This window comes from Ricinus communis, chromosome 7, assembly GCF_019578655.1.
Source record: "Ricinus communis isolate WT05 ecotype wild-type chromosome 7, ASM1957865v1, whole genome shotgun sequence".
NCBI lineage: Eukaryota > Viridiplantae > Streptophyta > Magnoliopsida > Malpighiales > Euphorbiaceae > Ricinus > Ricinus communis.
Window position 1 is genome coordinate 3,790,753 of NC_063262.1, and position 21,246 is coordinate 3,811,998.

The following is a 21,246-nucleotide window of genomic DNA, read 5'->3' on the forward strand; positions in this document are numbered from 1 at the left end:
GAAGTTCCAAATACTTTTATCTATGTAAATGATAATCACTTTTCTATCTCAAATAGTTTTATAAATAAGAGTTGTATTGGGAAAGAAAGATATACAATCCAATACCAATGATCTGCTTGGCAAGGTTTTTATATTAAGAATTCTTTTATCAAACTTGCATGTGGATTGAGCTATCCTCATTTCAACAGAAAAATTCTAATGAAGAATTTGCAAGCATCATAAAACCCAATTTGTTGGATCCAATTATGAATCATGATGGGTCTCAATCTAGCTTCTTAAATTATTAAGTCTTAATTAGTTAATTAATCTGCATTTCCCTTAGGATTCCTTCAATGTCAATGTTAAGGCCACCATTAGCAACCTTATCACCCACATAATTTAATCCAAAATTCTCTGTCATTATAATCAATATAATTATTCTAATCATTCCCAAAAGGATGGTGAAGAAAACAATGGCATTTAGAAATACATATTTAACTTTCCATGAATCAAAAAACAATGCAAAAAGCTCATCCCTATATCACCTAACCCTTATCACCATCACATACAAAATTAAAATCTCTAACACAAAAACTACATATATTACATTAAATTAATATAATGTCCCTATCCATGTGATTACTGCAGTACCTCATAAGAAAAAGCTTTCCTTTTCTTTTCCCATTAATTATTGGTAATTAATTATACATATATGATTACTATTACTAACGACTAATGCCATTAGCCCAATAAGAATTTTTGCTAGCATGACAAACACTCTTTAGGTCTGGTTCTTTTAAAGCCTCTAGGTGGGTATTCGATTTCTTCAACTTGTCAGAAATAACATATAGTTTATTATGACATTAATTATTTTTTATAAAAAGAATGAATTTTAAATTACCCATAATAATAAAACTAATTCTAAAATAATTCTTCTGTTTTCTCAGTTTACACCCATTCATCCACATATACACACAACATAAGCCTTAAATATGAATATGGGATAAAATGGAAAGTGATTACAATATTTTGTTTTTGGATTGAGTCAGAAAAGGGAAAATTCTATCGTGCTCACATTTTATGAGGCATTTTATTTTCAATATTTCAAATTGTTCAAGGTTCGTTTTCATCTACTCAATCTATATATGGATTTTGATTACATTTATTTGTCATTATTTTGGGCTTAATTACAAATAAATTTTCTATTTTTTATTTATTTTCAAATTTATTTTTCTTTTATTAGCAATGTACTATAGCATTCATTTTAATTTTAATTTCTGACAAATTATCGGCTAAAATTTACTAATGTGGTCAAAATTTGCTAACTAGGGGAGCGAATGGGATTAGATACTCCAATAGTCCTAGCCGTAAACGATGGATACTGGGCGCAATAGCATGGGTGTTTTGTATCCATTGAGCATCTCTAAATGTTTTAGTTGTATTTGATATTTTAGATATTTAAAGCTTAAAATGCTTTTGACCATTCTTTTAATTATTCTATTTGAACTATTTCTTTGTTATCACTAAACTAATAGCTATGTGAATAAGAATTTTAACTATAATTCATCAAACACTAAAATTAAAATTAAATTCAAAATATGTTTTTTAAAAAATTAAAATAATTAAAAATTACTTGCTAAATTTTAAAAAGAAGTAGAGAAAGTAATAAATAAATAATAAAAAATAATATCAACAAAAAGATCAAGCTAAATATTAAGTCATTAGTCTATTAATTCACACGATAATATTAGAAATACAATAATTAAATTAAGCTAAATAAAAATATATATTGTGATTAATAAAAATGAGATGTATTTTTTCTTTTTCTTTTTCTTTGTTGGGAAAGATTTGAAATACCAAAACACAACACGCAAATTTAATAAAAAGGAGGCAGGAAATTGGCCGTCTATATAAGCAAGGAAGAAGAAATGGACTTGGTAAATAAGCCGGCAGCCATCGCTATCTGAGACCAACAAACTTACCACATAGGTGCCGCGTGGTCCGCCTGACGCTTAGGTTGAGACAATCCCGAGCTGACATGGCAGGACATGTGGACCCGACTGTGTCGGGTCTTATTGAGCAAAAGGTACGTGTTGTGGACCCCCACATGTCCTCTGGTCACCCAACCAACCTCTGAAGACAAATAATATATTTATTTTAATTACCCTAATGTAAATCCATAACACTCTCTTCCAAACACATCCTTATTGGTCCCTCCTTGTCCACGTGGAAACTATACCCAGTTTTGCCCTATATATACACCCACTCTTCTTGGTGAGATATTCACTGCTAGCCATCGAGTACATTTTTTATTTTTTTTTTTCCTGTGAAACTCTTTAGCTCTCTCGATTCCACGTTCTTGATTATAATGGCTGTTGATTCTGGTCTTTCATCACCGCTGGGTCCTCCTGCATGTGAAAAAGATGCTAAAGCTCTTCAATTTATTGAAGAAATGACAAGAAATATAGACTCAGTGCAAGAAAAGGTTCTTGCAGAGATACTCAGCAGAAATGCAGAGACTGAATATCTAGAAAGATTCCAGCTTAATGGAGCTACTGATCGCGATGCATTCAAGTCCAAAGTTCCAGTCGTTACTTATGAAGATCTCCAACCTGAGATTCAACGTATTGCTAATGGTGACCGCTCTAACATCTTTTCTTCACACCCTATTTCTGAGTTTCTCACTAGGTAATAATTATTGGGTTTTCCTCGTTTTCATCGTTCGTTATATTTTCTTTTGGAGAATTTTTTTCTTAAAAAACAAAAGTGGGTTTCTTGAAAGAAAGTTTAATATGGAAATTTATGCTTGCCTGCAGCTCTGGAACTTCTGCTGGTGAGAGAAAACTGATGCCAACAATTCATGAAGAGTTAGACCGTCGCACGTTATTATACAGTCTTCTTATGCCTGTCATGAATCTGTAAGTAGTATAGATATACCATCCTTTGATATTTGTTTGGGTTAGAAACAATAAGTTTGACAAGTTTTCTTTTACTTTGTGTTGCTTGCAGCTATGTGCCTGGTTTGGACAAAGGAAAGGGTCTGTATTTCTTGTTTGTGAAGGCTGAAACAAAGACACCTGGAGGGCTCGTGGCACGTCCAGTACTCACAAGCTACTACAAAAGTGAGCACTTCAAGAACAGGCCATTTGATCCTTACAACGTCTACACTAGCCCAAACGAGACTATTCTCTGCCCTGATTCTTTTCAAAGCATGTATAGTCAAATGCTCTGTGGACTAATTATGCGAGAAGAGGTGCTTAGAGTTGGTGCAGTTTTTGCCTCTGGACTTCTTAGAGCCATTCGGTTTCTTCAAATCAATTGCAAGCATCTAGCAGAAGATATCTCCACTGGTACCTTAAACCCTAAAATTTCTGACCCTTCAATAAGGGAATGCATGGCCAAAATCTTGAAACCTAACCCAGAACTCGCTGAGTTTATTACAAAGGAATGCTCAGAAGAGAACTGGGAAGGTATTATAACAAGAATTTGGCCTAATACAAAGTATCTAGATGTCATTGTTACAGGTGCCATGGCTCAATATATACCAACTCTTGAGTATTACAGCAATGGTTTGCCTATGGCTTGCACCATGTATGCTTCTTCTGAATGCTACTTTGGTGTAAATCTTAACCCAATGGTGAAACCATCTGATGTTTCTTATACAATCATGCCAAACATGGCTTACTTTGAGTTCTTGCCGCATGAGTCATCATCCTCAGCTCTCTCTCGCGACTCACCTCCACGTCTAGTGGATCTTGCTGACGTAGAAGTTGGTAAAGAGTATGAACTTGTTATTACTACTTACGCCGGTCTGAACCGGTACAGAGTCGGAGACATTCTTCGCGTCACAGGTTTTCATAACGCAGCTCCACAGTTTCGATTCATAAGGAGAAAGAATGTGCTGTTGAGCATTGATTCAGATAAAACTGATGAATCTGAACTTCAAAAGGCGATAGAAAATGCTTCTTTACTGTTACGTGAGTTCAATACCAGTGTTGTGGAATACACTAGCTATGGAGATACGAAAACAATCCCTGGTCATTATGTGATATACTGGGAATTGCTTATTAAGGACCCATCAAACTCGCCAACCGAGCAAGTGTTGAACCAATGCTGTTTAGCCATGGAAGAGTCACTTAACTCGGTTTACAGACAAGGCCGAGTTGCGGATAGCTCGATTGGTCCATTAGAGATAAGGGTGGTGAAAAATGGTACTTTTGAAGAGTTGATGGATTATGCAATTTCAAGAGGGGCATCAATTAATCAGTATAAGGTACCAAGATGTGTCAGTTTCACTCCCATTATGGAACTGTTAGACTCAAGAGTTGTGTCTAAACATTTCAGCCCATCTCTGCCGCAGTGGACCCCAGAACGACGCCGTTGAAGTCTGCATGGCGGCAACGGCAAGATATATAATAGAGCAGCAAGAAAGCAACCACTCTCTACATATGTCTCTTTTCTTTTTCTTGAAATTTAGCTTTTAAAAGTCTCTTTTTCTTTTCTTCTTTCTAAGAAATTTGCAGTGTGTTTGTGTAATAAGTTCATATAATCTGTACTGCGCATGATGTAATTGTCCATTTGATGTTTGTTTGTCCATTTGGAATCCTTTTGTTACATATATATATATATATATATATATATATATATGCTTCTTCTGTCTCATCTCTTTTCCTTTTCTTTCTTTGTATTTTAAAAGCAATTCAGCTTTCTTTTTCCTTAAAGTTTCTTTAAAGTGTAAGAATTATACAGCCATTGTTCTCTCGATACTGAGGAAGGTGGGCAGGAGGTTTTATAATTAATTAGTTAGTAGATGAAAATTTTGTTTCATAAGTTATTTTCAAGTGTTTATTAATTAAATAGTTAATATAATATATAGGCTTTATATGCATGGATTTTAGTGCACGTGCTAGATATTCTTCTGGGTATAGCTAAAGTTATTATAAACACACATATATATATAATATTACGGGAGAGAGATAGATTGTGATTACTAGGTTTCTATTTAGAGTGTATATATTTGGAAGCATGTAAGTGGTGATTTAGTGAACGGACGTGCATATTGAGATATATACATTTGATATAAGTGGGTAAGCATATTCAATCGTGGTAACATATAATCACTAATTAGATTATTTCTTTCATACCATTTATTATAATTTCAGTCACCTTTTCTTATTATATTTAAAATAATTTTATCCATTTCAAATATTTTACTTATGTATATAATTAACATTAAATGAATGATAAATAATTATATATTAGTCATTTAATGTCAAAAATATTCACATAAATATGTTATTTATCTTTTTTTCGGGTATAAAAATTACTAATAATAATTTTAACTGGGTTCTTACAAATTATTGAAAAGTTAAAAAAATGAAGCAGAGATTGTTTGTTGAATTTTCGATTTCTGAAAACTGAGAAAGGGAAGCATAGGTGACAGGTCACTGAATAAGTTGCAGACCTTACGCATTATTACTGTTATGATTTTTTGTACTTTAGCCAGACAATGTCCTGATAGGGTACATGTACCTTTTTTTGTTTTTCTTATTATCTATCTCCCTTTTCCCTTTTAACTTAATACATCAGTAATTGCATTAATTTACAAATGAAAATACTTTTATTTGTTATTTTACACCGATTTTACTATATTATACTTTTGTAAAAGTATCTTATTAATTAAAATATAATTTCAAAATAATATCATAGAAACCTCATTAACCAAATTTAACCTATCAGGTCAAATATAATAAAAAGATAGTTTCTTTTCTTTTTATCTGTCTCAAATTATAATTCAAATTTTTTTTCAAATTGGTAGTTTAGTAAATAATTATTATTTTAATTATTTAGCACAAATATCATCCCTTGCAATTGATATTCACACTTTATACTTTGAACCTTTTTAACATCACTTTATACTTTGAATTGGTAAGAGTATTTTAGGGAAATGGTGATAAAAGTTAATTACATTAATTAAAGAATTTTATATTTCTTGCATATAAATAACAAAGGAGTATCATTTTAGAGCGGGATAGTAATAAATAAATCAACCAATACTTATTCAGGATTAATACTACATTATTATATGATTGATTTTGTTTATTGTAGAAAAGAATTATATTTTTCTACAGATTTTCTATCGCTCTTGTTTAATTAAGCGACTTCTTACTAATTAATCAGGTTATTATTTCTTGATGACAGAAATTATGTTTTGGTTTTGAGGATGGGGTCCAACCTTAGCTTCATGACCGTATTATTCAAAATTATTTAATTCTTAAAACATTTGTTCAGATCTCATTAAATTCAAAAAGGAAAGAGCAAATTTAAAGAGTATATTGATAATGTATCTGTGATAAAAATAGTGTTAAGATAGGAATTAAAAGAACAGAATCAACATTATCATTGAGATTATAACTAAGGATCTAGTCAATTATTCAGAAACCACAATGAAATATTCATCATGTTCTGGAAAAAACCAAAAGCTAAAAAGCATACCCTTTTGCTTTGCCAACACTAATTACCACCAATCTTCAAAAATCAAATGAAGCTTCCTGGAAATATCTTACTAATATATCTCTGCTTTTTAGATTCACTTACTAGAACATACATCCCCCATTAATTAACATCATTAGGCCGGTTGAGCAAATCTTAGCAATGATATACTTTAAATTCTACTTTTATTTAACTTTACATAATTACAATTTATTAATACTCTTTATCTTAATTATAAATTTGAAAAAATAAAAATACAATAGTAATATGATGGATGCGTCTCATTTGATTTCATTATAATGAAGAGTAAAATTTAGAAAATGGTAAACTAAAATCTTAAAATGTGATCCTTTTTTATAATTAAATTATAAAAATTGCAAATTTAAGTATCACTAAAAAAGTATTGAAGTTTTATAGATTAAAAGTTATATAAGTAGAAGATTAGTTTCATTCTTGGTCCGGGCCTCCAATTAAGCAATCCATATAATAACAAAACTTAGCCTTCATAATAATCCTTAGGTCTAAACACAAAACTGATAAAGTTTTCAAATCCCAGCCAAAAATCAAGAAAGAAACATACAAAAGTGTGTTCATCAAAGACAAACCATTTTTTCAAATTGTTCTTAAATATTGTTCAGCAACTTTAACCATTGAGATTCTTTTGTCCGTCTCATGTGGACACTCTTTTAGAATCAAAATGGAGAAGGGCTGTCTTTGTTAGTTTGCTGTGAAAAAGCACTGTGGCAGCCTATAGCTGCATTGCCTGCTTGGTTTTGAACAGCCTTTGCAGCAGTTCCCTAACTCAAAAAAAAAAAAAAAAACAATACAAAACAACAACAACAACAATAATATAAGAAATATGTTACTGATGTAATTTTTATTAACTACTGAGTGCAAGATTTTAAGTACTAGCTTAAGTGTATAGTACCTGTTCTGTGGTGCTATTCATTCTCGGAGGTAAGTTCATATTAATATATTCTCCAGCCTGAGACATGTAGGCACCATTACCAAATTGTTCCAGCTGAGGCTGGGGCATGCAACAATACATAGTTGGCTCATTATTTTGGACATATTGAGCAGGGAAACTATATCCATGTACAAGTGTTGATAGTGGGGGTTGTAGCATTCCAGGGACAGTTTGTGCTTGATTGCTGCAGTAAAAAACAGATATACAGTGTACCAGTTTGAGTCAAGTCCAAATTCAAAATATTTACTATGTGTTCGTTATATAAAAATACATAGACAGAGAGTGATTAAATTAGGGTTCATCTTTTGGGAAGCTCTATTGCCTGTTAAGAAGAAAAAAATATCCAAATATAGTGTAGACATGTTAATATACAGAGGGTAATAGTTAGGCACCTGAAAGGTTGGAATCCGGTAGGTCCGGCTATGTCCATCCATGGGGGTCTGGGATCAATCTTTGGAGACACATCTGGGTTATAGCTGGAACTTCCCATCACAAACCCAGTACTGGGGCTTATGGTGGTTGGATAAAATCCTCCCTAGATGCCATAGGAAAGCAAATAAAATTTATTTAGCCCTATAAAACTAAGTCCTTTTGATAAGGTATTTAAATTTTTTTTAGAAAAGAAAGAAAATGAAAATAAATCATGGGTAATTTTTAAATATTTCATGGACTTATTAAAATTTTATAAATTAGCTTAATACTGTGATTTTTTTAATTAAAATTATAATATCAAATGATACATTTTATATTAATAAACGGATCAAACCTGTTAAACCATAAACCGTTTATTAATCCAAGTCGACCTTTCTAGTTTTAAAAGCACATATAGAATTTATAAATATATGTGGATAAGAAGTATCAAATCTTCTTATGGAATTTATAACTAGCAGCTTCTACTAACCTCTGAAGGTGATAGATTAATGCCCCGATTAGATTCCAACATTTGCTGCATAATCACAGGAGGCAGTAATTGATTAATTATGAGGATTATAAGGAATAATTCAGAAAGTAAATATAGCTGAAGATCCATGCCTTGCGAATTTGGACATGATTCAAAATCTCTTCCAATATATGCTCATGGCTTTCAGCTTCACCCAATGTTTTGATGCTACTTGAACTTCTTAAAATATAGCTGAAATTTGACAAAGTGTGACTTAAATGGATTCATATATTAGAAAGGGAAATTAATGTTACTTCCTACCTTATTTGTTTCTCGACATCTTCCAATTCAGCACCGACTAGACGCATTTCATTTTCATGGTCCTGTAATCCAATAACATGATAGCTAATTAAATTTAATGTATTTGATTTAATTTTTATGAGAAACTTCTTAGAACAAGTTATTCATATACCTCAATTGGATATCTGAATTCGTTACTGAAAGTATTCAGGTCAAAACAAAAAAAAAAGAAAAAAGAAATGGATTGTTAATATAGTAACATTACCATATAATGCACTAAACAAGTGATTAATTATCACTCAATTAACAAATTAGTAAGTGAAGTAAAAATAGAGAAGAGAACAAACCCAGCTGTGACTAATTGATGGTAAATATTTGCTTCAAGACTCATTTGATTGATCACTCGCCCAATAAACTGCGGAATAATTAGAAATTTTCATTTTCAAGTAATAATTTTTTAATTAATTGAAACTCTAAATTAAGATTTAGTATTGAATGATTTTTGAGAATTACCTCTTCATTTTGCAGCCTTTGCAACAGAATTTTGGAGACAAAAGTAGGGGGAAAATGGCATATAATAAACATCAGTACTGATTAATGAAAAAGGAATTGGTAACAAAAAAATTAAAAAAGAAACAACTGTTTCTTCATCTAAACTTCTGTCAATCATAGCCAAAAGATTTGGTAATCAAACTCCAAGACAAAAGAAACTATATTTGAACAAATTCTGATCATCTTTCCTATTGCAGTTTAAATTTCTGTCATGGCTGCTCGGATCTCTCAATCATTTTCACTACTTGAAAATGACTTTGACACTAAAACATAATGTTTATATGTACAATTCCTCCAAAGATTATCAATCTAACGAAACATGACGGGAGTGATTAGTTTCATCTTGAGCAAAAGATCAATTTAAATAGCAAAATGTCATAGGAAATTGAAATGCTTCTTGATTGGTATATGGGGTATGATATATGACTTAAGGTATTTATACACGTGCTGTTTTTTCTCAATTTAATAAATTATAATTCTCATACCGTCCACGTTGCTGATCAGGGAGATCAATGTAATGCCTAAGAATTTGTTCCAACCTATAAATCCAAAAGAAGAAAAACCAACAGTAATAGAAGTGAGCAAAACTAAAGTTTGTAAACAAAAAACAAATGCACTTAAAAGGCATTTATAAACAGGAAAAGAAAAGGAATAAGAAGAGATTCTAGTCCAACATCAGAAATCTATCATCAATCAAGAAAATACATTCTAGGAAGTGATTTCTTTGAAGAAAATCGTAGCAAGTACATTTTAATAAACCCAAAATTTGGCACATTTCTGTCCATCAAATAAATAAACCATGAATGAGAAGTGAGTTTTGATACCTTTTCTTTCCCTCATAGAGAAAGAGTTTCCCAGCAGGAGAGAAAATGAGTAGAGCAATCTCAATATCACACAGGGTAGAAAGTTCATAAGCTTTCTTGATAATCCCACTTTTCCTTTTGGAAAAAGTGATATGTCTGTAAGTAGGATTCTCAATTTTCTTTAGCTGTATTTTCGATCTTCCCATTTCTTTTTTCCCTCTTCTTTGCTAGCTCCAAAGAGGTGTTCCCTTTTTATCTTGTATCCCTTGCTTTGCACCAGCACACAAACAAAGTTTCGCCTTTTCCTTTATGGGTCCACTTTATGCCAATCAATCTCTTTACCCTTTTTCTCTCCCTTTCTAAAGTTTTGAAAAAAAATTCCCTTTTTTGAAATTATGCATGAACCATTATGTCTCAATTTACCTTGCTAATCTACATAATTAAGTAGATACTTTATTAAAAGTGCTCTTACAGATACTGTTTAACAATGGCTAAAATGTCAGTTTGGCCCTTGAGTTTAGAGTCTAGCTTCCATTTAATCGAATTAAGTTTAACATAATTTAATTCTATATCTAATAAGAATAAAATTTATAACTGAATAATATTACCAAAAATTATATAAGATTATAATTTTACAAAATTAAAGAAATTTTACATTTCAACAATAATTTATTATAGTTTTTAATAAAAATAATAAGTTAATAATCTTTTCAGTTTTAGACTCTATTTAAATCTGGGTCTAATGAGAACACTAGAATAATAGGCAATTGGTCGAGGGTTGTTCAATTATCGGATCACATACACATATATATACATATACACATATATATACATATATATATATATATATATATATATATATATATATATATATATATAATTTAATATGCCAAGGTTTATTTAAATTTAAATTTATTATTTATCTAATTTGTATAATGCTGATTAATTTTTATAAATAATAGATTATCATAATTGATAATTATTAATTTTTATTAGACATTAGGATCAAACTATATGAAATTAAATAATTATGCTCTAACTCAATTTACACATATTTTTATAGAATTTGATATCTCAGTATAGTTTAAGGATCAAATTGAATTTTTTTATAAATTAAATAGTTTCATTATAATTCCTTTTTCCAAACTATTATAATAGGGGAGGAGGAGAGGTTGGCCTCAACCACCCCGGGGCATTACTGTCTGATGGTTAATACTTTAATTAGGATGAATTTGACCACTTTTAGTAAGTTACTAGATAAGTTAACTGGAAAATTAAAATATGAGATATTTGGGCATTGACTTCATATTCTGGAGGCAAATTGACATTTTAGTCATTTACTAATTCATTTTTCATAAGCATATATACATACAAAATCAACATATAATATAAGGAAAATAAAATCTGATACTTAATTCGAAATGGCAATTCAATCGCCGTGTTTACTTTGAGATCTTACATAATATGCAATGACAGAGTATCTAATTTTGGATGTGTTTGGAATTATTATTAGCTGTTGGAAAATATATATTTAAATTTTTTTATTTTAATATATAGTTTTTTTTTTATAAAATGTCTTTCTCAAACCTATTTTGAAAAAAAGTATCAATTCACCGATTTTTTCACAAAAATAACTTTTAAAAATTTAAAAAATAATATAAAATTAAAATTAAAATGAAAAAACACCTTCCAAAAATTTCCTTTCCCAACCTCAAGGCCAAACACATAATTTAATAGAAGGGTTACTACTACTAGAGAAAACTAAAGTCAATTGGGATGTTGTAATCAAATGTGCTTTTTAGAGAAATCATTAAGTGTGTCAGACTTACATATTACACACCCATTATCAATAAGCCATATAGCACCCACCACCATGATTAATGCAAACTGGTGGCTGTAGTTCTGGGTCAGGCTTAGTTGGGAATAATTCTCTCAAGGCAGAATTTGGGCACCATGGTTTTAAGCCTGCCCACAGTAATTAAGTAATGATGAGAAGGGAATAATTGCTTTTGGTATTAGTAAATAAGTCCCAAAGTGAGCAACTGAACTTTATATCCGTACTTGCAGTCAATTTAATGCTCAGGATCTGGGTTTGACCTCTCTTTCATTCAATACTTCAAACTGGGTGGACCTTCTTACCCCCTTTGGAGAAATATGCCAAAGTGGGAAAAAGAAGAAGAAGAAAAAGAGCACAAGTTTTGCATTTGCTGGTGGCTATCTGCAAGGCTATTGAGGAGTGGGTCAAATTTGGAGAGAGTGAGAAAAAAGACAGGCAAGAAGAGGACATTTAGTTGGGGCTAGGCTTGCTATTTTCGTAACAATTGGACTCAGGACTATGGGGCTTTGGCAGGGAAGGAATCATACTTTTGGGCTAGGCAAAGGCCACAGCTTTCCAATGGAAGCATGAAATCTCATTTCAGTCTCATGGCTAGCTTAAGCTAGAAGGAAGCTGCCACAAATTTGCAATTATATACTCTTATATGAAACTAGAAAATCATGCGCCACGGATTTATATAAACCTAATTTATTATGAAATAGCAATAATTATATTAATTTATAAATTTTAAAAGTAGGATTTTTACACATGTATAATAAAGGAACCTTAATTTTTTCAAAAGAAAATTAAACCAAAAACAACAATAATATGAAAAGAGTAAAATAGAGGAAGAAGGGTAAAAATAAAAATTAAAACCAATAACTAAAGTGAAAAGAGCAAAACAAAGGAAGAAGAACTGCAGCAAGGCAAAATGGCACCATTTTCTCACACACATCACCTACACGTGTAAAGCAAAAGGCACAAATTGAACAACACATTTGATGATACTTACAGTAAAAGAAATGACACATGCTGTGGTTGAAATTACAAGCGGAGGGAAGACCACAAAAATAATTTAAAGGAGGGAATAAACAATAGTGAAATTAGAAGTAAGACATGTCATACGGTGTCGTTTTCGACCCCGGTGAAGAGCAAGAGAACACTAAATTAGTATTTACAATCGTGCAAAATGACAAAATTATCTTTCAAATTGATTTCGTTGGTACTGTTCATCCGCATAAGGGGTATACATTGTATTAATATTGATTTGAAAAGAAAGTATGTAACTAAATTTGAGTTATGCATGTACTTTTATATGAATTTAGTCCTACCGTATGGGAGTAGCAAAACGTTCGCAAATATTTTTTATGATTCCTGACTTTAATGTTAGATAAAAACATATATTTCTAAACAGTGCTTCTAATAGAGATTCAATAATTTTAATTGATTTGAAGACCACTTTAAGAATGAACGTCAGAGTTAAAACCTCATCACTTCAAATATGTGACAATTTCATTAGTTGCTTGATAAAATCAAAGCTGATTCTTCACCACCATGCAAGCCACAAATGGATCCATTCTCTTTCATAGAAAGTTTACATCATTGCTGTCCTTAGTGCTACCATCCTTAGTATTGATTCATTCAAGTCGGAAAAACTTAGAGGAGGGAATTGGGGATTTGGGTTTGAGGGTTTGAATTTGAGTCCGGGGGATGTTTTTGCCAGATTTCAAGTGATACTGAAACTTAATACAACCTACCTAACATTCCTCTAGAACCAAGCCCAATTTCCTAAGCTTCCCAACTAATAATTGCCAATTGACCCCATCAAGCATTGACCACTTTTATCCTAGTACCGAATACCTAAATTAAGAATCATTGTCAATCTACCATTCAACTTTTGTACAACATACTTGTTCTTTGGAAGACGCCCGACCAAACCATCAAACTATAGTAGTTTGGTGATAGCCAACAACAGCTACCTTTCCAATAATAAGCTATCGCATTTAGTCAAGTGCATGTTTCTTATGTCTTGTCTATATGACAGTGAATTGTTCTTTCACTACAACAGGAATCATTGCAATGTGGAATTCCTGGCAGTGAGTGTGCCTTTTGCTCTCTGGATGAGCTTGTCTGGTAATGAAAGGAGCTGGATTTGAGCTTCCAAGATTAAACTTCAGGAATCTAAGTCTCTGAGGTAATGTGGAGGCTCCATTCTTTTCCATTAAACATATCCAATTCTTTTTATCTATCACTTCCTTTTCCCATATTCTGTTTCCCTGTTTTCAAGTTCAAGCAATAGAAATTTTTGAATCCATGAATGTTTGTTTGTTATGTATTGATAACTAATAAACACATTTCAATAGTTAGAGAGGCAAAAATTTGAATGTATAATGTGTAACATTTTTTAGTACCAAAAATTTATGATCAAAACACTAAATCTTGAAAAAAAGTTAGTGTAACAGAAAACACCCCTCTCAGAAGCAAAAGCAGAATCTCTAATTTTAAGCTTCTGCCAATTCATATTGGTAAAACTTCTTCTTCTTCTTCTTCTTCTTCTTCTTCTTCTTTTAAAGTGTGGGAGACATTTTTATATTATTATTCTTATTTTGGAGTACTAAAAAGAGGAATTTTATTTGGAATGAAGTTTGAGTTTTGACATTTCTTTTTCATTTTAAGTATATTACTCTCACTTTATAATTCTCCATTAATTTCATATCTCAATTCTGCAGTGATAAGAGAACAAAAATAGAGAGGAGGCCCGGCAATCAAAGAAGCAATGTGCTCTATAATAGGCGGATCAGATCCATTTAAGATCCGCCCCACAAAATCTAATACGCACAATTTAACTACAACAGCTAGTAATACAGTAAGTGTATATCTATTTGAATAATGCTACATAGCCCTGTTTAATTTGTCTCAATTTTTATTCACACGATGTGGCATATAATGTTTTTATAAAATTATCATCTTGTTAATCGAAAAAACAATCTTAAAACATTTATGACAGTTTTATAAAAGTATTATATGTCATATCAGATAAGTAAGAATTGAGACAAATGAAGATGATTTCTATTCATATTCCATCATAAATGAAATATGAAATTAATTATATAATAATAGTATATTTTTCTTGGTGTGTTTTCAGGATGATTGGTGCGCCACATTTTCACTTTTCACTCGATTAATTGCTTATACTTCAATTTTAGGCAAGTCCAATAACCACTATCACTATCAGTATACTCGATTTACTTTAAGCTAGTAATTAACAAGAAAAGAAATATATATGTCTGAATCGTGCAGCTGTGATTGCGCTTGTTATTTTCCTAGTTTTGAAATATGTTACGGACCTCGATGATGAGAACACCCTATTAGACATAGAGGAGGAAGCAAGAGGTAGTGAGGCAAACCCTTTAAGGGCAGCTGGAAATAAGGCAATGGAGTTTAGCTATGGAACATGCAGCAACACAGATTCAGAAGAATCAGGATATTGCAGCAGTAGCACCAGCAGCAGTAATTTCTCGACAGAATTGTATGATGGCAAAGTATGTGTGATATGCTACGATGAGGAGCGGAACTGTTTCTTTGTTCCCTGTGGTCACTGTGCTACATGCTACGTTTGTGCTCGGAGGTATGTGTTTATAGCAAAATTCTTACCTCATCTAATTTAGGTGTATATTTTTATTTATATATTAAATTAATAAATAATTGATATATATTTATTAGTTTTTAAATAGTTTAACATATATTAATTATATAACACATATCACTTTTTTATTTATTGCGATGTATACTTTATATGTAAATAAAAATTTCGCGTGCATATAATCATAGGGAGCACTATGTTCATTTTTTTTTTTTTCATTTTCGATTTGTTGTGTTTATTGCAAGATATGCTATGCTGAAATTCGATGGGTAAATTTGCATAATTTGGCAGGATTTTTGATGGGGAAAACAAGGTCTGTCCAGTATGCCGGAGATTCATTGGAAAAGTTAGGAAGCTCTTTGCCCTGTAGGATTTAATCATTTGGCTTTTCGTTTCCTTTTTTTTTTTTTTTTTTTTTTCTTTCTGCTCCTTTTTCAATAATCCATTTTTGCTGTAAAGAGAATTTGTGTATTTGAAAAGAGAAATAATTTTTTATTTTTTATTTGGCCCATTATGTGTGTAACAAAGGGTCAATTCAGCTGGGTTACAAAAGGCCTTAGAAACTCATTGCATCCCAATTTGAAGAGGCTAGAAACAGAACTAAATGAAACTGAGCACCATTATCTTTTTCTTTTTTTGGTGTTCTTTGGTATTAATTGTTCAAAACCAAGCTTCTGTTGTTGTTTCAAACTGTAAATAATCTAAAGAGGACAGCCTCTTTTATGTTATAAAACTTCCCTAAGTTCCAAACATGTGCATTTTAATGTGAGAAGAAATAGTAATGTGACTTGTATGTTAATTTACAAAGTATGTTACAATTATTTCACATTCGACTTGACTCCTCTAAAGAATTCATTTCTTTTATAAATGAATCGTCTTTTATAATATATTTGATATACATAATTTATTTAAAAGATCGATTTTATAGAAACAAAGAAAAAGAATAAATTAATAATAGAAGGAAGAAAGATATAAGAAAAAAAAAATATATTTAAATTAAAGAGTATCAAATTTGATAGAATTTAGTTTAGTTATTTTTAATTTTAAAAATTAATAAAATAAGATCTACTATAAATTTATAAATGAAGATCCATAAAAAGAAACTAATAGAATTTATTTATATCAAACAAAATGTAAAATGGTTTATATTTTCAGATTTTTAGTTGTAATATAATTTTTCAAAAACGATTTTTATTGTATCCAAAATAAAAATTGCATAGTATTAAATTTAAAAATAATGATATAGGATAAACATTAAAATAGAATTTACAAATACTATTTACATGTAATACTTGAACAAAGTTTATATTTAAAAGGACATTCTATACATAATAAAAGTGAAATGAGATGAGCTTTAAAAATAATCAAAAGGGATAACAATCATGGACTCAATGTAGTAAAAGAAATGGTCCTGAAAATAAATTAAGACTTTCAGAAAGAAAAGATGAATTCGTAACTTGCAAGGATGAACAATCTTTTAATCTGATATTAAATAAAAAGAATGAAAAACAATAATAATAAAAGAAACTGCAAAAGGCAAGGAAAAAGGAGATGGTTTTCCCAAATGATAATGATAAATGTTAGTAGTAAGTCTGTAAGATTCATGCCATCCTTTTCTTTTTATTTTTTATTAGAATCATGCCTTTAAAGAAAAAAAGAAGAGAGTCATGCCTTCTTTAAGCACACTTGATAGATGACTGGTCCCCAACCCAACTCTTGTTTTGTGGTGGCTAAAGGACTTATGCAGGAGATTTTTATTTTTTATTCATATTTTATGGTTTATTAAAAGCAATACAGATGTGATTGTGAAGGAAGGCAGACAGTATCCTTTGATGCATTTTTCTTCTATCACGGCACTGAAAAGCGAAACATTATTTGTTGGATTGAAGAAATTCATGAATAGAATTGCCTAAATTAGTCCAGTCCACACATAATTTGTCTTTCATTAAGAAAAAATTAACAAGGTTTTAGTTAGTAGATGGATAGAGTTTAGATCTCTTATTTACTAACGATCGTGACGCCTAATAATGCCAATGTCTCCCCATTTCATTTTCATCATAATGTCTCACCTATCACCCCATTTCTATGATCTAGTTTGTGTTTTTTTCTTTTTCTTATTTACTTACTATATGTTGCGTGTGAATATTAAGATTAAATACTATTTATTTCTGTAATTTAGTTTAATATATAAATATTTAAATTCTTTTAAGTTTTAATAAAACTAATTATTATCTCATCTTGTATTAATCGAATAACTATATTGATAATTTAAAATTATAATTTAATTTTTAAATTTATTATTAAATATCAAATTCGTTCATAATTAATTGAGTAAATTTATTATTTTAGTTAGACACTAAAATTAATTTGTGCTAAAAATAATATTTTATTTTAATTTAATAATATAATTAATTTTAAATGAGTTTGATGTTTGCTAATAAATTTAAAAATTAAATTGTAATATTAAATTATCAGTTCAGCCATTCGCCTAACACGTAAGGAATAGTAATTAAAGCTAAAAAAATATAAAAATTAAATTATATATTATACCAAATCTCATGATAAATAATATTTAACTCTAAATTCTAATAATTGTTTTGTAATTGTTCACATAGAGAAAATAGTAAAATAACTATCAAACTTAAAATAAAAGATTACTTTTAATGCAATAAACTGATATGTACTAAAAATATCAAAATATTGTTTATGAAATGTATATGATTGATTAATTATGTATTTAATATTTTAATATAAAATTATTTTTATGAGATGGTTGGTGGATTCGAAAATAGCAGCCCCTTTCATGCTATCTCTTCTCATTTATCCAATTATTAGGGGGTGACGTCGGAAGGGAAAAAGTCTTCCTACAAGCATGCTGCCTACTCCAAATTTACGTTTCTTTTTCTTTTCTATGGCTTTTCATTTCCAAGTTGGTCAAAACTGATGTTGCTCAAACTCGTTATTATAATTAATTAGAATGATTATGAAGTTAAACAGCATTATCCATTTTGAAAGTCTTCTTGTACGACCTTCTTGTAAACAGCGGCAATGGCAGTGGCAGTGCAATAAATAAATTTAAAGTTCTAGATTTTATAATCAAATTAAATTTTAATATACATGTTAGTTTTATCAATTTAAATTAACAGTATAATTATAGACAAACTTTTAAAACACAAGACACTTTAAATTAGTTATCAACATCAACACTTTTATAATAATATAAATTTTTTAATTTTTTAATAGAAAATTTTCTTCCTATTTAGATTATAAAAAATACAAATTTTTTTTATTTAAAGTTTTAAATGAGTAAACTTTCTTTTAAAAGTTATCTAATTTTAATAAACAGACCAAGTTAAAATCAGAGCCTATTAGGCCAAATTAGATGGTCTAATTCTATTTAAAGGAAAAATCTAACTCTAATATATTTAAAATAGAATAAAAAACTAGAATTCTGCCAAATACCCAAGCTAGGAGGGGCCATCGCTCCCCCCTTCTCCACCGTTGCCTATAAAGCTATTTCTGAAAAAGAAAAGTAAAAAGAAATTTATTTATAATTTTTAAAGATTTTTAAAACTTAAAATAAAAATGTTTCTGAATTCTAAATATATATATATAATTAAATATAAAAATAATCGTAAATAGAGAAAAAATTTATTAGGGGAATTCAACTAACAGTATAAATTTCAAAAGATTTTTTAATTTTAGAAATAAGTGTATTTAGAACTCAATTCATAATACCTCACCTTAAATATTATATAATTTATTTAGTTTGTATAATATGTTAATTTTTCAGTTTGATAGTTTTGATCAATTTTACTGTTAAATTAAAATAAAAAAATAAAAATATTATTTAATATCTATAATAAAAATAAAAGTACTAATTAATTACTATTTTCTAAAGAATTTATACTACACTAGTCGGTTTTTAATTTGTTTAATTATATTAGTCTCATTATAGTATGTAATTTATAATTATTAGTAAGAATATAACATATATTGTAAATAATATTATTTTATATAAACTATAAATAGATATTCTTAATAGAGAACGTCTAGTAGTAGCAGTAGTATATATATATAGTCAAGAGTGGCCAAGTAGGCAGCCTCACTTACTCAGAATATCGTGCGCGAACACACGTGCAAACATGCGAATCGGAGATTTGGAATGGCCGTACCTGTCAAAAATTCTGATAAATAATAGTAAAAAGAAAACCTGTCAGGAAGGCCTATCGAAAATAGAATAAAGGAATAGTAAAAGAGGACACACAGCGCCCCGTGCAATCACGAGCCAAACACAAGAAAAGCATCAGCTAACTCGTTGCGGTTAACCCATACAGGTACACATGGCAACACCTAACTTGTCTTTCCTCGCTCCTTTTCCTCTGTGTCCAGTCACCCACTTGTAACCCCATCTCACAGTTGAAGCCACGTCGTTTTGCCACATCGATCGACTTAGCTTTCGAAAAGATGAAGCAGAGTTTGGTGGACACGAAGACACTCAACACTCAACACACACCACACATGGAAGAAACGCACTTAGATTTTTTTTTTTTTCTTTTATTTGGGGTGGGGTCCATATTAAGGAAATACTCAGAGGATTAGATTAAAATCGGACATTTAATGACAACGTTACAGAAATGAGCAAGTCATTGATGTCGAAAATTCTTCATTCCAAGACGGTGACTTGTTTTATTTAGGTTTTCAAATTTTAGGTCACGGATTGCGCAACTCGAGACATGTGTGCATGGAGTTTTTAGATTTGTCTCCCTCTCTTCTCTCTTCATGAATGCTGCTAATTGATACTCGCAATATTAATTTTTGTTGCATGTTTGTTGATCATTAAAAATAAAGAAGCAATAATTTGGTGTATGGTTCTTTACTTGACAAATGATTGATCGATTGCATCTCTCTAAACAAATTAATCTTTTTTTAATATATTATATTAAAAAATAGTTAATAATTCTCAAGTGATTGCATTAAAATTTTTATTTTTTATTTTTTATGATCATATATGAATGATTTATATTACGATAAATTTTTCATATAAATTTAATGTTTTTTTTATTTTATAGATAAATAGTTGAAAAGCTAATACATATTTTAAGTATTTTATATTTAAACTATAAGAGAGGAATATATATTTTAAATTTTATAATTAATTTATATTAAATTATAAGGTATCCTGTAACTATTTCTTTTCTATTTTTTCCTTGAATTTCAATTTTCCTTAACATTCTATAGTAACAAAAAAAAAAAGAAGAAATTTAATGAAGATTTTTTATGATCTTTTACTATATAAATCTAAATTAAATATGTTAATAATTCTTTTTGTTAATAATAATAAAATATGACCCAAATTTTATGAATTACTTTATTTGAAATTAATTAAATATTAGTTAAGTTGAGAATCAACTATTCGAATAATGTGATAAACTCTGTTAACACTCGAAAAGCTCGCTGTTTTTTTTCTTGTCTTTATATATTATAAAAATCTTGAAGACTATTGAAAGCTTATGTTATGTACAATTTCATACGCCCCAAAGCCAAAAATTAAACTATAACATTGAAAACTTGTGTTGGTGAAAATGAGGATTAAAGATGTTGACAATTATGTTTCCGCTTAGAAAATTGGCATTTCAAATAAATAAATAAATAAACGAAAAAAATCCTCAAAAGCAAGGGGTATAAAATGGTCAATATCCTAAATCATGCGATTAATAAAACGAATTACAAAGACGACTTTACCCAACAATTTTCCTTCTCACAATATGGCCTGCCTGCACAACAAAAAGTGTGGTCCAAATCTCGTGATAC

At 29.9% G+C, this 21,246-nt stretch overlaps 3 protein-coding genes across 3 annotated transcripts; 2 read left to right on the plus strand and 1 right to left on the minus strand.

Annotated features, from left to right (window-relative positions):
* Positions 1-2,266: 2,266 nt before the first annotated feature.
* LOC8285613 (probable indole-3-acetic acid-amido synthetase GH3.1) lies at positions 2,267-4,641 on the plus strand. The gene is made up of 3 exons (XM_002524901.4): positions 2,267-2,667; positions 2,796-2,897; positions 2,989-4,641. The coding sequence occupies exons 1-3, from the start codon at positions 2,348-2,350 to the stop codon at positions 4,361-4,363; spliced, it is 1,797 nt and encodes a 598-aa protein (XP_002524947.1). The 5' UTR covers positions 2,267-2,347; the 3' UTR covers positions 4,364-4,641.
* Positions 4,642-6,955: 2,314 nt separating this feature from the next.
* On the minus strand, positions 6,956-10,268 carry LOC8285614 (agamous-like MADS-box protein AGL104). The gene is made up of 11 exons (XM_015722813.2): positions 9,995-10,268; positions 9,656-9,709; positions 9,132-9,147; positions 8,966-9,033; positions 8,791-8,815; positions 8,640-8,701; positions 8,471-8,570; positions 8,340-8,384; positions 7,831-7,973; positions 7,400-7,622; positions 6,956-7,268 (listed from the first exon to the last, which is right to left on the minus strand). The coding sequence occupies exons 1-11, from the start codon at positions 10,177-10,179 to the stop codon at positions 7,164-7,166; spliced, it is 1,026 nt and encodes a 341-aa protein (XP_015578299.1). The 5' UTR covers positions 10,180-10,268; the 3' UTR covers positions 6,956-7,163.
* Positions 10,269-13,816: 3,548 nt separating this feature from the next.
* Positions 13,817-16,182, plus strand: LOC8285615 (E3 ubiquitin-protein ligase APD2). The gene is made up of 5 exons (XM_002524903.4): positions 13,817-13,983; positions 14,519-14,655; positions 14,935-14,995; positions 15,090-15,417; positions 15,724-16,182. Exons 2-5 carry the CDS (start codon positions 14,566-14,568, stop codon positions 15,800-15,802), a joined length of 558 nt encoding a protein of 185 aa, XP_002524949.2. The 5' UTR covers positions 13,817-13,983; positions 14,519-14,565; the 3' UTR covers positions 15,803-16,182.
* The last annotated feature ends 5,064 nt before the right edge of the window (positions 16,183-21,246 follow it).

What these genes read in the sequence shown, in the direction of transcription:
- LOC8285615 (XM_002524903.4), top strand. Translation starts at nt 14,566, where the DNA reads ATGTGCTCTATAATAGGCGGATCAGATCCATTTAAGATCCGCCCCACA. An exon ending in CTACAACAGCTAGTAATACA is followed by an intron (nt 14,656 to 14,934) that starts GTAAGTGTATAT and finishes GTGTGTTTTCAG; the next exon opens with GATGATTGGTGCGCCACATT. An exon ending in TGCTTATACTTCAATTTTAG is followed by an intron (nt 14,996 to 15,089) that starts GCAAGTCCAATA and finishes TGAATCGTGCAG; the next exon opens with CTGTGATTGCGCTTGTTATT.
- LOC8285613 (XM_002524901.4), top strand. Translation starts at nt 2,348, where the DNA reads ATGGCTGTTGATTCTGGTCTTTCATCACCGCTGGGTCCTCCTGCATGT. An exon ending in ATTTCTGAGTTTCTCACTAG is followed by an intron (nt 2,668 to 2,795) that starts GTAATAATTATT and finishes GCTTGCCTGCAG; the next exon opens with CTCTGGAACTTCTGCTGGTG. An exon ending in CTTATGCCTGTCATGAATCT is followed by an intron (nt 2,898 to 2,988) that starts GTAAGTAGTATA and finishes TGTTGCTTGCAG; the next exon opens with CTATGTGCCTGGTTTGGACA.
- LOC8285614 (XM_015722813.2), bottom strand. Translation starts at nt 10,179, where the DNA reads ATGGGAAGATCGAAAATACAGCTAAAGAAAATTGAGAATCCTACTTAC. An exon ending in GATGTCGAGAAACAAATAAG is followed by an intron (nt 8,571 to 8,639) that starts GTAGGAAGTAAC and finishes GTCAAATTTCAG; the next exon opens with CTATATTTTAAGAAGTTCAA. An exon ending in TGAATAGCACCACAGAACAG is followed by an intron (nt 7,269 to 7,399) that starts GTACTATACACT and finishes TTTTTGAGTTAG; the next exon opens with GGAACTGCTGCAAAGGCTGT.